This window comes from Mytilus californianus, unplaced genomic scaffold, assembly GCF_021869535.1.
Source record: "Mytilus californianus isolate M0D057914Y unplaced genomic scaffold, xbMytCali1.0.p SCAF_3, whole genome shotgun sequence".
NCBI classification, from domain to species: Eukaryota; Metazoa; Mollusca; class Bivalvia; order Mytilida; family Mytilidae; genus Mytilus; species Mytilus californianus.
In genome coordinates this window covers 101896721-101912154 of record NW_026262679.1, presented here as the reverse complement: position 1 = coordinate 101912154, position 15434 = coordinate 101896721, and the positions used below count along the sequence as shown (strand labels likewise).

Here is a 15434-nt window from a genome sequence, read left to right as displayed (position 1 = left end):
CAAAAATTTGATTTAAAATTGAGAATGGAAATGGGGAATGTGTCAAAGAGACAACAACCTGACCATAGATCAGACAACAGCCGAAGGCCACCAATGGGTCTTCAATGCAGCGAGAAACTCCCACACCCGGAGGCGTCCTTCAGCTGGCCCCTAAACAAATATGTATACTAGTTCAGTGATAATGGACGCCATACTAAACTGATTTGTGTGTCTTGTATACTAGTTCCTTGTATAAAAATATGGCGGACATAATTATTCAAAAAATAGCTATACTAAGGTAACTGTCTCCAAACAAGCATTCTGAGAGTATTGCATGGCAATACATAGTCCCCTACCAGATAAAAATTCATTATACTAGAACAAAATGCTAACTTGTTCTATAACTTGTCATGGTGTACATGGTGTAAACAAAAAGTAAATATCATGTCAATATCTTCAAGCATGACTAAAAACAGTGTGGAAAACTGATTATATGCGTGAATTTTTCAAGTCCAAGGACCATAACTCTGCACAAAATTATTAAACCAAACCAAAAATTTGAACTTGATCTGTAACTTGTCATGATAAAACTATATATATACCAATTATCAATCAATATCTTATAAGCATGATGAAAAAAAAACATCAGATATGATTAATAGTTCTCTAAAATTAGATATGATGTAATACAGTGTATATCTATTTTCAAATTATAATCAATTATATTATAATTAATAGTTCCAAATATTTTTTCTTTCATTTGTCACAAACTAATATAGATTTGTAACTTATCTATAAAATGTCAACAACTTTTATCTACACAATGTAATGTATTGAAATATATACATTAATAAAAATAGATTATTATCTAATAAAAGGATTTTTCTTCATAATTTTTTTTATATATATATAGCATTCAAAAAATTAGTTTATACTAAATAACAAACAAATCTGCCAAAAAATTCTTCAAATAATTTAACAAAGAATGTCTTTTAAAAAATTAGTTATCTCCCTTTGTACAGAAATATGGTTTAACATAGTACTCTAACATAAGGTATGGTCCAGAGTTATGGTCCATAACTCTAGACTAAATCATCAGACTGGAACAAATTTCGAACTTGATCTATAACTTGTCATGATAAAACTATATACCAAATATCAAATCAATATCTTCAAGAACGAAGAAAAAAAGTGTGGAAAGCTGATTTGCCAGACTTGCGGATGGACAGACGGACGGACAGACAGACAGACTGAGTGCAAACCTAAAGTCCCCTCCGACTTCGTCGGTAGGGGACTAATAAACAAGTAAAAAAGTTCTGAAATGATTAGTTTCTTTAATAATGGAAATTTGAGAAGTAAATACTTTATAAATCATTTGGAAAACTTAAATTAAATAAAAAGTGATTAATACTTTTATTAAGATATATCATAGAGTTATCCACCTTCTGAATATCTATGTCCGCCATATTGTTATCCACATGGAACTTGCATACAAGACACACAAATCCAATTCATGAAGTGAAATTGTACTTTTATTGAATATGTAACCGGAGAGCAAGATTCTCTCACAAAATCACTTTGTCTCCTTACAAGGCAGCGCTCTAACCAACTGAGCTAAAGAAGTACTTCCCTAGCCAACCGCTTACGGCTGATTAAGTATCTAGTTCATATACATGCTGTATAATGTCTCATGTTTGTTGCTTATATTGTCATATCTAATTATAATTGTTAATTGTAAATGCCACCTGTAGAACCATGATTGGAATATTAAAATATTTGATTTTGATTTGATTTTGATTTATACTATAAAGGAAGCAAACCTGTCACAAGTATGAAGGACTTGTATCTTGAAATTATATACTTAAATATCTATTAACATGATTAAGGGCATAGGATACAGTTTTGATCCCACAGTGATTTTTTGAAGAAAGTTTGCATGCAAGCTATTTTTCACCTAGTCAATTCAAATATGTAATAAAAAATATACCTTCACTATGTTCATGTGCTACTTTTACATGTTTTAGAAATAAACGGGGGTTGAAAATTTTGGACATTTACTGGAAATTTCGGTTTCTTGGACATTTCTATCCTTTGGAAAGATATAATTTAACTTTTTCGTATCAAAAGTTAAATGCAAGCGGATTTTTGTAAAAACATCTGGAATAATCTTTTCTACATTTATTATAAGTGTGCTTGAATTTGTGCAAAGATTCTTTCGAAATAATTCTTTTTATCACATTTTCAGGATTTTAGTCAAAGAACAGCATTTTTTGCTGTACATGCTGTATATTTATCTAATTTTTAAAAATTTCATCGGTGATTTGCTAAAAAATTTGGCACAAATAATCTTCATGATCAAACATAATCAAGCCAAATGTAATTTCTAATAAAATGCTCCGCTGGGGCGCAGCTTGATACGACCGCAGAGGTCGAACCCTGAACAGTTGGGGCAAGTATGGACACAACATTCAAGCTTGATACAGCACTGAATTTGGATTGTAATTAAATATTTGACACAGCATAGGTTTCTGACACAGAATGAAAGTGGTCTAAGAACTTAAAAATTTTCAATTTACCTATTCATACATGTGATGGACTGTGAAACTCAGATCAGGAGATTGGGAAATTTTGGTCAGGAGATTAGGACTCAGATCAGGAGGTTTTTAATCGACATTAATTTTGTTGTAAATGTAACCGTGTGCTGTAAAAATGGTCTTTTAAAGTGTGTTTTCTTCAACTTTCCAACCAATTTATTATGTTTATAGTACCCTTGTACTTATAAAGTTTCTCCATCTTTATATTCTACATGTTCAATCTAACATTGTTTTTTTCCAGTATGTTCTTTAAATTTTTTACTTCATATTCTATAAAACAATCATTGCAACCAGAACATTTGTTTAGCTGTCTGCAAATAGTTTTTATTTTTTTTTTTTTCTCTTGCAAATAGTTTTTATTTGCAAAGTCAGAAATTCATTCTATCTGTAAAGTTAGGGTCATAGTTATTATATAAATTTCAATTTAAGCCTTAAAAGGAAGTATAGAATCCTCAAATAATTTTCAAATTATTATTTTTTTATTTGTCCTAAGACATTTAAAATCATTTAATAACCATCCTTTTATGATTATTTGTTCAATTTATATTTTATTTATATTCTTTTAAAAATTTTCATTATTAAAAGGAAAGTAACTTAAAACAGGATAAATCAAGGGAAGTAACCCAATAAATACACAGTTTTTGTTACACAACGGCAGTTAGCCTGAGGTAAAAATCGTTGCTTACCAGTATGTTTGACACCCAAGCTGACAAGTGAAGCCATATAATTATGCATGTTAATTGATTTACAGGTAAAATATAACTTCAGGTAATGTCAGTTACACCAGATGCCTGAGATGTTTTGTTGGGCAGAAATTTTTCATTCATGAAAAATTTCATACACGGGATTTTTTCAACGGGAGGGGGGAGGAGACCCCTGAAAACGGGATTATTGTACTCCCGTCGGGAGGTTCACATGTATGCCTATTCAAACCATATCATTATTATTTGCTTTTATATATAAATCAGAAATAACCAATTTAAAATGGAAAATGTTAAAGAAAAAAAAGGAAAAAAAAAATCCCCCACCCAATTTTTTGAACCCCCTTATGATTCATCGCCCCCAAACTCAATCCCAGCTTTCCCTTTGTGGTATGGTACCTTGCAGTACAATTTCAGAGAGATTCATACACTTGAACACAAGTTATTGTCTGGAAACTAGAAAAATGCTTGTTTTTTGGCCCCTTTTTGGCCCCAAATTCCTAAACGTTTAGGGCAATTACCCCCAAACTCAATTCCAGCTTTCCCTTTGTGATATGGAACCTTGCAGTACAATTTCATAAAGATCCATACACTTACACACAAGTTATTGTCCTGAAACTAGAAAAATGCATGTTTTTTTTGCCCTTTTATGGCCCCTAATTACTAAAATTTTGAGGGAAAACCCCCAAAATCAATCCCAGCCTTCCCTTTGTGATATGGAACCTTGTAGTACAATTTCATAAAGATCCATACACTTACAAACAAGTTATTGTCATGAAACTAGAAAAATGCTTGTTTTTTGCCCCTTTTTTGCCCCTAATTCCTAATATTTGGAGGAAATTACCCCATAAATCAATCCCAGTATTCCCTTTGTGACATGGAACCTTGTAGTACAATTTCATAAAGATCCATACACTTACAAACAAGTTATTGTCATGAAACTAGAAAAATGCTTGTTTTTTGCCCCTTTTTGGCCCCTAATTCCTAAAATTTGGAGACAATTACCCCCAAAATCAATCCCAGCATTCCCTTTGTGATATGGAACCTTGTGGTACAATGTCAGAGAGATCCATACACTTACACACAAGTTATGTCTGGAAGTTACAAAAATGCTTATTTTTGGCCCCTTTTGGCCCCTAATTCCTTAACTGATAGTACCATAACCCCCAAAATCAATCCCCACCTTCATTTTGTGGTATTGAACCTTATGGTAAAATTTCAATGAGATGCATTCACTTAAACTAAAGTTAGAGTGCGAAAACTAATGTGTATTCGGACGACGACGCCGGACGACGACGACGACGACGACGCCAACGTCATACCAATATACGACCACAAAAATTTTTTTGCGGTCGTATAAAAAGAGGGGTCCATGAACTCTTTTTTAAGTTAAATCAGTCTGAATGATAAAAATCAGTCTAAAATGCATCTTTTCCCGATATGTCACAGTTTGACATCGTGAAAAAATAATATTTTACATCAGCAAAGTCATTACCTCCCCTGTAACTGTATCGTATGCCCTTAAAGCAGTATAACACGATATAAAATAGAGTTTTGGGGTAACATTTATCAGTTCTCTGGTCAATATTCAGTTTTTGGGATAACATTTATCAGTTATCTGGTCAATATTCAGTTCTTGAGTGTTTTCACTTAAATCGTGGTACCAGAGTACAGAGAACAAACTGCTGATTAATGTAATGTATTCTCTGAAATTCCTCTGACGGGCTCTGTAGTGTTTTCAATTTTGCAACATACACTGTTTCTTTTGAAAAGGATGAAATAATAAATTTTGGTAGGCAAATCTTGTTCTGCAGTCACAGGCATAAGTCGATCTCTCTGCTATGTCTCCGGTAACATTACAAATTATATCTTCCCAACAATGGCAACATGACAAATAATTTGGTAGTCAAAATAATTATGAAGGAAAACGTCACAGAAAAAAAAAATAAAATAGCCTAAAAGATCATATTTATTTGGACTAATAAATTATTTGGAAACATATTAAACTGTTACATGGTTAAAAACACATTTGGCGATATTCGGCAGCTAAGTCGTTAGAAAAGTTGCCATTCGGGGGTCTAAATAAAATATGGGTATTGTCAAAATTAGTATACAAACCTGATTCGCGCGAAATAACTACACAATCAAATCATTCTGTCGATTTTGCAATGTTTTGATCATTTCCGTGTCATTTCGACATTTCGACTGTTTCCACCATATTTTATACATACTAGACTAAACGAAAAAAAGTTATGAGTTCAAACCAGGAACCAGCTCAATTTACACCGCATTCGGAAACGGATACTTAATTCCGGACTACACAACATTATTACCACATGTACAATGTAAACATAATATAATATGTAACAGTAACAAACAAATATGTTGCAAATCTGAAGGTGAATGTAGTTAAGAGATCACATGTTTTTACTGCACTACTAACAAATCAAACTCCCTGGAATAATGTACTACATATAAAAAATATATGCAAGAATGCCATCATCCCTCTCAGTCTAGCCTGGGACCAGACAGTCATATGATACTATGTCTATGTATTATATGTCTCTGCTGGGACTATTATACTAACATTATATTGTGTCTCAGGTCTAGCATAGACTGTATCTATTTGATGAGTTAAGCCCTTTTTAACTGATTTGTATCTATAGTTATTAATGAGTTCTTATGTTGTACTGTTACACCACTGTCCCAGGTAGGGGGTGCCAGCAAACATGTTTAACTGTGCCACATGCAGTATGTACCTGTCCCAAGTCAGGAGCCAGTTAGTGTAAATCAGTAGTTGTCTTTTGTTGATGTATATCATATTTTTTTTATTTATTGTTTTGTAACATAAATCAGGCCGTTTTAAGTTTTAATTCTCTTTTGAATTGTTTTACATTTGTCATTTCATAGCCTTTTATAGCTTAAGGTTCATGTGGACCCTTTGGCTAAAATGGCTGCGTTTTCACCTCAAAATTTACTCGTGAATACAGACTAACCTGTGCATCTGGAAAAGTTTTGAGGCATAGCATGATGATGCCCGTGATGAATAAATTCAAAATGCATTTTATGTTTTAGAAAATTTAAAACTTAATTGGATTTGCTTTTCTCTATTTTTCGTCCCTGCAGAAGATGATAAAATTAACAAGCAGTTGAGTTTCACTTGATATGGTCCACTCAGGTACACAGTTTAAACCACCAATTATTGTCAGGTATCTAGTGTTTCTCTATTGTCCATGTTTATAATCAATACACATGATACAGTTCACTTCAATTATTACCTGTGGGGAAGTTCTCATTAAACCTTTTTCCCCAACTTAGTTTATTTTGGCAGATTCTGGAGGAATGAAAAAAAGTGCACTGCAAAATCCAGTTAAGTTTTTAATTTTCTAAAGCATAAAATGTATTTGAATTTTATTTATCTAGAGCATGCTATGCAGCCTTTAACTTTCCAGATACCCAGGTTTCTCAAAGTAAATTTTTATGTGAAAATGCAGCCCTTTTAGCCAATGGGTCCACATGAACCTTAACTTACTTTGTGGTGTGGGTTTTGCACATTGTTGAAGGCTGTATGGTGACCTATAGTTCTGAACTTCTATGTCATTTCGTCTCTGCTGGAGAGTAATGTCTCAATAACATTGACTGGTCAGTTCAAAATTATTGTTCAGATTTTGACCTATGGGCAATAATTATAAAGCAGGTGGAAAATAAGAATACAGGGGGATCTGTAAAAAAGACTGTTGCTAGATGATAAAGATAATTGCAAGAATATGTTAAAAATTGGGAAAAACAAGTTACAACAAGAATAAAGAAATTTACTTTCAATGATTTTTTTTAAACAATAAAAGGGGATCCATTTCCCATGCTTCTAATGGTATGTAAATAAATGGTAAACAAATGTTTTTTAATGGATTTCATTTTGTAAAGGAATTTGTATATATTCTCTCCCAGAATTGCTAATGATATAAGGAATATATATAGTAACCTTCAATTTCTTTATTCATAAAATTAGAAATTAAAACAATATGAAGTGGTACGGAAACAATAAAATTGTGCAAACCATCCAAGGCTGAACCAGTATATACATGTATATATGGCTGAAACAACATATGGCCAAAGTGGAAATGTGCTGCTTGATAGTTATTGTATTGACAACAGCTTATATTGAAAAGTTGTAAGAAATTTTTGCAAATTAACATTAATATTATCAAACAAATACATGTATATAGATTTTTGTTATAATTGAACACATACCATATCAGATACCATAATAATACCAGAGGTCTGCAATCACTTGGTATCAGTCAGCCACCATCAACTTATTTCAAAATTTACACTACATATATGACAAATAAATGACATATTTTTCACTTTTGAGTGATAAATGTATTAGAAAAGGCAAATGAACTCTTACGTAGCAATTATATAGGTGGTTCCAACATGGTCAAATCCAACCTGTGTCCTTTGGGGGTTTGGCATTGAGCATTCCTGATGTTTCATTCATAAAGGAGCTGTGACTATGTTCAAAACCTAGAATCAGGTCAGTTTAGAACTTTATAGTTTGCTTAAAAGGGATTGCTAAACTGAGACAATTTTTAAACATGACCATGTGACTTTACAAAGTTACGTGACTAGAGCCCATATAGAGTTACTTTCCCTTGAATCAGACCACTTACACTTTCCTTGTACCTTCATGAGAGCATAGGAGTACCTTGACAGGTTCAGAATTCACCAGAAACTACAAGCAAAAAAATCAATATGAATGTTCCAGATACCATTTGAACTGCTTGGAACTAATCATGAAATATATTTTAGTTGCTGCTCTGAATTAGCCTTTAGATGGACAATTTTGATCTTGAGTCCAACCCCAAAATTAATGTCTTTAAAAAGACAAAATTGAGAACAAAAATCATCTCAATCATGACACATATATTTAATGAATGTATTTAAATATCTTTAACATGCATGACATGTTTAACAATAATCATTTGTTATTGTTATTGGAAAAAAAGATAATATTTGAAGTTGGGACTTTGTTGATGTCAGCTGCAGTGGTCAAAAGGTGTCAGTCATCCATTATTAAGTATTTCAAGATGATCTCCTTTCAAACCACTAGGAATATTTAAACCAAAGAAGATCAAAATATTCCTTATTATAAATTATGTGTTAGGTCCTGGCATCAACCAACCAATATGGCTGCTAAGGCAAAAAAAGGACATAAAATTGTCTCATATCTTGGAGACCATAATAATTAATAAAACCTAATACAGAATATTTGACAGGTAGTACTTAGATCAGAATGTTCAGATTTACACAATCTTATTAAAATTAAATCTGCTACTAGTCAGTGAACTTAGCACAAGTCATGTCTTCTTTGACTGTCCATGATGTTAAAATACTAAATCCCTGGAAGTGTTTTAGTTGATTTAAGTCTCTGATGCATGATTTTTTATTATTAATTTTTTTTGGCTTTTTACTAGCTGTCAGTAACTGGGAGTACTCTCAAATCGTACTTTCTTGTTAACTTGACCTGTTGATACTATTTATAATGCTTTTTTGTTATTTCATGTTTACTTATTCAGGGTTATATCTGGTCTATATACCAGCTTTGATAAGTGTTTGGTATTACTGTAAATTTTCACTTCTTGAACTATGAACATCAAAATTATTTGTTTTGTAAAAATATTTCCTTTCTACTTTTAAACTGTATACCTAACAACAAAATTATTTTCATTTACCTGTGTATGATATTATTGTAAATGGCGCATTTTTGTTTAAGGTTATTGTTGTATTTCTGAAATTGTTTAACATTTCACAGTGGTTTAATACTGTTACTTTAATTATTCATCCCTTATTTTATTGATTTTGTATTTACATTGTATCATAGATCAAATTTATTCGTTCAGTGTATGTTCATTTGTGTTAATATGTCTTTTGATTGAGTTCAGCCATTTCAATTGATATTTTATAGTGTGTCTTTCTATGTTGTGATGTTACACTATTGTTTCAGATAAGGGTGAAGGTTTGGTACCATTAAAACGTTTAAACCCGCTGCAATTGTTTGCACGTGTCCTAAGTCAGGAATCTGATGTTCAGTAGTTTTCTTTTGTTCATGTGGTTCATAAGTGTTTTTCATTTCTCGTTTTTTATACAGATTAGTAGATTATATAGAGAGTTTTCTCATTGGCACTCATATGACTCATACATTGTACCACATCTTATATCTATTAGATGTTATTTTGATAAGATTGAGATTTACTGTCATGTCCATATCTACCAAAATTATCAGACAACCCCTATTTTATAACCAAATTTAATGGTTTTGTCTATTAATATGAAACTATAACATGTATATACACAGAAAATGTAAACAGAAATAAAGATAAACAATACAAATTCTATAAAATTACTGATAATTACCAAAACTACCAATTGTTTCTTTTATTTAGGAGTAATTGGCCATATATTCTACATGATTTTTTTCTGAATAATTTGGATGTTTTTGCCTATTTTCTTAAAAACTGTGATAATAAGACAGAAACTGTACACAGCAAACAATGTTTTAGTTTTCTTGTTTGAATTGTTTTACATTGTCATTTCTGGGCCTTTTATTGCTGACTGTGCTGTATGGGCTTTGCTTATTGTTGAAGGCCGTACGGTGACCTATAGTTGATAATTTCTGTGTCATTTGGTCTCTTGTGGAGAGTTGTCTCATTGGCAATCATACCACATCTTCTTTTTTATATAATGGCAAATAATCAACTATACAAAATTTTCAAAAATGCCAATATTACTGAACCATTAATTTACTGCTTGTTGGAGAACTATATGAACAACTTCTGACCAATTTTAGTATACAATAAAAAAAGGAGAAGTAGTTTGATTACAAATGAGACAACTACCAACCAGAAACCAAATGATGTAGCTGTTTGCAACTACAGGTCACTGTACAGCTTTCAACAATGAGCAAAATCCCTACCGCAAAATATAGCAAACTTCAAAAGACCCTGAAATGACCATATATATGCCTTCATCTTGAAAATAAATTGGTCGACATAAACTAGAAAAATTGACCAAGATCTACAATTACCAATCTGATTTTTGATTAGATTACAATTACACCAGTATGATTAATAACATTACTCTTTATAGATGATTTTTTCTTAAATGATGATTATTTTGACCAATTTAAACATGTCATCTAATATCTTGAAGTTATAGGTCTTGAAAAACAGTAAACATCACAATTGATTTGACAGTAAGGAAAAATAATTCATTTGGCAAAAACTAACAACAATTTTTTTTTTTAATGGCTCATTATTTGCATTGACCATGTTGACTATTCACATATCATTGTATCATATCCAATGTGACATATGAATTATCCCATAGATTTATAAAATGTGTTTCAGTGATAAATGTAGCCTTTTCCAAAATTTTCTTCTCTTAAACCCCTGATTGAATATGGAACAAACTTTGTCACAAAAAAAATACTGTTGAATCCAGGTAAGCGATTCAGACTCCTTGGAGCCTCTAGTTTTAAAGGAAGGAATATTGTTTCATGACAAAATCAAAGTATATGTGCTACATTTTTCAAAACATGAATAAAAATGATCATACTCTACCATGTCTTTTATTCATTATTTTCCCCATGATTAATTGTTTTTGTTTTTGTTTACAGAAAATGGATTCATACAAGATTAATGAATAAGATCCATTACATGAACAGTAAATGTTATTTCAAATTCAAAGATCAATGAAATGACACATTCACCACCTGTTACAGAAAGAAAACTATTCAGGTATTTATCTATTGATTAAATACAATCAAACAATAATATTGTATTATTTTGGACTTGTGTATTTTTTTATTTTCCAATTTGTGACAGGTTTTTGATATTTTCATGCCTTTTTACTTATGTCAAATTTCATTTAGAAATTCTGTATGAAAAAAATTATATGGATTTAGAGTTACTTGTGAAAATTGATCAGATTAAATTATTTTGATGGATTATTCTACACATTCTGTTAATACATGTATTTGAGTTACAGGTAATATTGATTTAAAAACAAATGAATATTTTTGAAAAATGTATTTAAGAATATTATATGAATGTTAGTGTGATGTTGATTGTTGGTGTGGTTGGTTGTACATGTACTGTTCAATATTTTTGTTAATAATTGTTATCTTTTACATGTATTATTCAATAGAATCCTCAATTTTTTTTTAATGCAAAACCTTTATTTTTAAGATTGTATGATACCCAAATTAAATAGAAAACAAAACAGTCCTAAAAAATACAAAATTTCAGTAACTTTTCTCATCAGTTAGACTTTTTGTGTAAAAAAAAAGAGATTAAAATAATTATTGACTATTTGTCAGATTTTCAATTTGAGACATTAAAATGTAACTTTCCATTGCAGTTTTACACAGACTAATACATACAATACTTAAAGGTAAGTTTTTATAATGATGACTGCATCGTACCCTCAAATTCAGGTATTGGATGATGAACCAAAAGATTAAAAGATAAGGAGAACCATGAATACTGACTTCTTGAAAGACATCATACCATATCGCTGCCCTAAATGTGGAGACAGTAGAAAATTTACATCTCTACGAGATTTAAAACTCCATCTCAATTCGGAGCATGCATTTAAAGTTGGATGTGTTAAACCTAGGTCAAGAACTACAATTTTTGATAATAAGGGACATAACTCGAGGAAAAAAACTGCAAACAGAGAAAATTTAAGTCGACAGTGGTCATCAAGCTATGATAGTAGGCGATCAAGTTCTGAAAGTTATGGGAGAGAATCTCCTCTGTTCCAAAGTTACAAAGATGATGCTAGGGTGTTAGAAGGCCAACTTGAAAGTGCAAGAGAGTATGAACGCAACAACAGGAGGCAAGCTAATTATTTGTCGAGAAGTCATAGTTATGATCCTTTAGACAACACTATAAATAGATTGAACAAGGATGTAATGAACTCTCATAGGAATATTTGGAAGTCCTCTGATGAATTGTACAATGCAGAGGATGTTCTGAATGGAGTAGAAACTGCTGCTGAGGAAAGATTTAAAAGTCAGCAAAACATTATACAAAATTTAGTGGATGAATTACAACAGAAAGATCTCCAAATTACAAATGCCAACAGAGATGCAGAAAGACTTCGTCATGACAGAGAAAAGCTGATGAACGAAGTAGAGGAGTTGTTCAAATCAGCTGATTTTGGAAATAAGAAATTACTTCAAGAACTGGAAACTAAAGAACAAGAATTGAATGCTGTCAACAATGAGTTAGATCACATTAAACAGGCAGCTTCTGATGAGTTGAAACATAAAGATCAGAAATTGATAGAAGCTGAAAGGAGTTTACAGCAAATAGAGTATGAAAGGAAGTCTTTAGAAGATGAAAGAGAAAATTTGATTGAAAAAGTACAAATGGACAGTGGGTTGTTGAGGAAAACATTGGAAATGAAAGAAAACCAAGTACGAAAGCTTAATACAGAACTTGAGGCCATCAAGTAAGTGTATATATGAATATCAAAATTTTAATGAGGTCTTAAAAAATTTAGAGAGGGTTTGTGGATATTCACAGAACTCCAATTGTTTTTCTTTTGTTTACATAAAGTTAGACTTTTCTTGTAAAATGATTTGATTGACTATTGGTCATGTTGGTGTTAAATGCCACTTTTAGTGCTATTGGAATGGCTTTTTCCTGGAGGCCAGTTTTTATTGGTGGAGGAAGCCTGAGTGCCGGGAGAGAACCACGACCTTTGGAAGGAAAACTGTCAATCCTAGTCAATTCAGATAGGAGTTGAAAGCACCTGCCACATGAAGGGTTCGAACTCACAACCTGATTGTTGACATGCTAGTGATACAGTAGATGAACTATGTAGACCGCTCACCAACCGAGGTCCCATTTCTTGCAAAATTATGTTCTTGATACAATTAGTTCTGATAGCCACCTAGCATGTTGTCAAACAATACTTGCACTTTTTATTATGTCCTTTGCTGGTTTTGACAACTCTTGTGGAATTTTAAACTATAATAAGATATGAAATGGAGCAATGGATAACAAAGAACAAATAAAACACAAAAACAGTATTGTAGTCATTTATTTTCAACAAAAACTATAATTTAATAGAGAGTTTTAAAATAGGTTTGGCTATCACCAACATAGTTAGCTCAGGAAATTCACCTCTGACCACATTTCTCAGGCTTGGATTTTTCCTATGGTCACTGGATCTCGCTTATAAGTCGTTATCCCTCTCTGGAACCTGAATTTGACTCCCAAACTTCTGACTTATAAGCGAGTACCTATGGTATATGAATTTTGGGTACATTTGGTCAAAGCATTTCAAAGGCTTTTAATATGAGTAATTACCATTTGAATGTTTGAATAATGATTTATTGGTTTAAACTTCAGGTGGATACTTAAAGGGGCATTAGCTACAATTTAGACAGAAATTTAAAATACGATTCTTTTTGTTTCAAGTATTAATAAAAATAGAATTTTGAAATAATATTTCGTTATAATCAGTCAGTTAGGCCCAAATTTGTCAAAATAAGCTCAAAAGCATCGCAAGTCAATAATTTAACCTCATTGAATCCGTATTCATATGACCATCAATTTAATCCATTAACTTAGGTTTACACATGTACTAGGTGTGTTCTGCTATTAACAGGAAAAGAATGTCAACATTGAAAGTGAAACAAGGGTGAACCAATTGGTTGACTGATTCGGTCCGCTTAATCATTCTAATATGTAGGTAAAAACGATGATTAACACATTTTTTTTAACGTATCCAATTGCACGTGCTCGCCATCCATTTATTTTTTTTCTCGTTTTATGTAAAATGTATTGGTCTTTTATCAAGTCAGTGTAATCCTCACTTTTGATTTTGATTAAACCTAAATTAAGGGTGAAAATAACTTCAATTGTTCTTTTAAATGTTCAGAGAAGAAATAAAGGTCCGTATCACCCTTAAACTTTTTTTTCATTTTGATATTTTTGAAGGCAGGAACAAAATGAACTTTTATCAGAGAGTATGGAATTATACAACACAGCAGATCAAGGTACATCTAAACTGAAGGATGTGTTGAGATTACGTGATTGTCAGTTACAAGAGGCTGAACAGGAACTGAACAGATTGAAGGAGCTTAATGACCGTCTGGTGTGGGAATCTAGACAGCTCACAGAACAAGCAGATTCACATAGCCAGGTTTGACACTTTGATACTTTGATAAAAATATATATTATGATGAAAAATTAGTTTTTAATAGAAAACCAAACAGTTACAATAAATACTGATAAATATTATGATTTTCTTTTGTTAACGTTTTTTTTTTAATAATTAATATTAAAGTTTTCAATATAAAACTCTTGATAAATCACTTCCATGGTAAGAGTAGAGAATTTTATAAAAAAAAATGTCAGGTTATAAATGTAAAAAAGTCATGCACATGGAAGAAACTCTGATACACCCCATGAAATCATAATTTTGTTCATGTATAACAATTATTTTTATAGGTTCTTCATGAACTACTAAGACAAAGAGAAGATGAGCTATCAATGGTTAAACAAGATTTAGAGTCTACTTTACAGTCAGACAAACCTAAGGCTGTCAATGAACAGCTAGTGCAGTTACAACAGATAGTTCTAGAGAAAACAGCTCACCTGGAACAAAAAGAAAAGTATGTATGTCTAAAAGCTTTAATGCTGAAATAACATTGTTCGTTCTTATGTACAGTTGATCATTCTTTTTTGTCTTTCTGATTTGAATTATATGCGAGATTTTGAGCCTTGTGCAACTTTATGCCTATTAAACCATAATAGGAGCTTATCAACCTTTCTGCTCTTAGACTATTTGCCTGAAAGTTTTCGTACTATATATATAAATTTTTTGTCATCACGTGTAAATGATCAATATGATCTTTAGTTTTAGTAGTTCATGTAGGACCTATAAAATAGAAATTTTATACATTTACAAAATTTGGATTTTCTCAAGCATATCAGACATGTCAGAGTTTCTTCCATGTGCACGTTTTTTTTTTTTGTCTTTTCTGAGAGAAAAAGGGATTGCAATCCAGCAGCGTAAACTATTTGTTTATAGCTTTGTTTTTCAGACAGTAGAAGACCAGAATGTCTAATGTTATGAAGTT

General features: G+C 31.6%; 2 protein-coding genes across 4 annotated transcripts in view; one reads left to right on the top strand and one right to left on the bottom strand.

The window, feature by feature from the left end:
* The window catches only part of LOC127735567 (uncharacterized), an 81044-nt gene extending 75551 nt beyond the window's left edge, over window positions 1–5493 (bottom strand). For both annotated transcript variants that reach the window (XM_052245804.1, XM_052245805.1), the window contains exon 1: window positions 5393–5493. The gene's annotated coding sequence lies outside the window, so the exon portion shown is untranslated. The remainder of the gene's footprint in view (window positions 1–5392) is intronic.
* Window positions 5494–10940: 5447 nt separating this feature from the next.
* The window catches only part of LOC127735559 (uncharacterized), a 50327-nt gene continuing 45833 nt past the window's right edge, over window positions 10941–15434 (top strand). The window contains exons 1-4 of one of the 2 annotated variants that reach the window (XM_052245787.1): window positions 10941–11073; window positions 11772–12793; window positions 14290–14494; window positions 14803–14966. In XM_052245787.1, coding sequence (XP_052101747.1) covers window positions 11814–12793; window positions 14290–14494; window positions 14803–14966 — 1349 coding nt within the window. In that variant the 5' untranslated portion in view covers window positions 10941–11073; window positions 11772–11813. Of the gene's footprint in view, window positions 11074–11114; window positions 11324–11771; window positions 12794–14289; window positions 14495–14802; window positions 14967–15434 lie in introns of those variants that run through there. The other variant, XM_052245786.1, reaches the window with a different exon arrangement.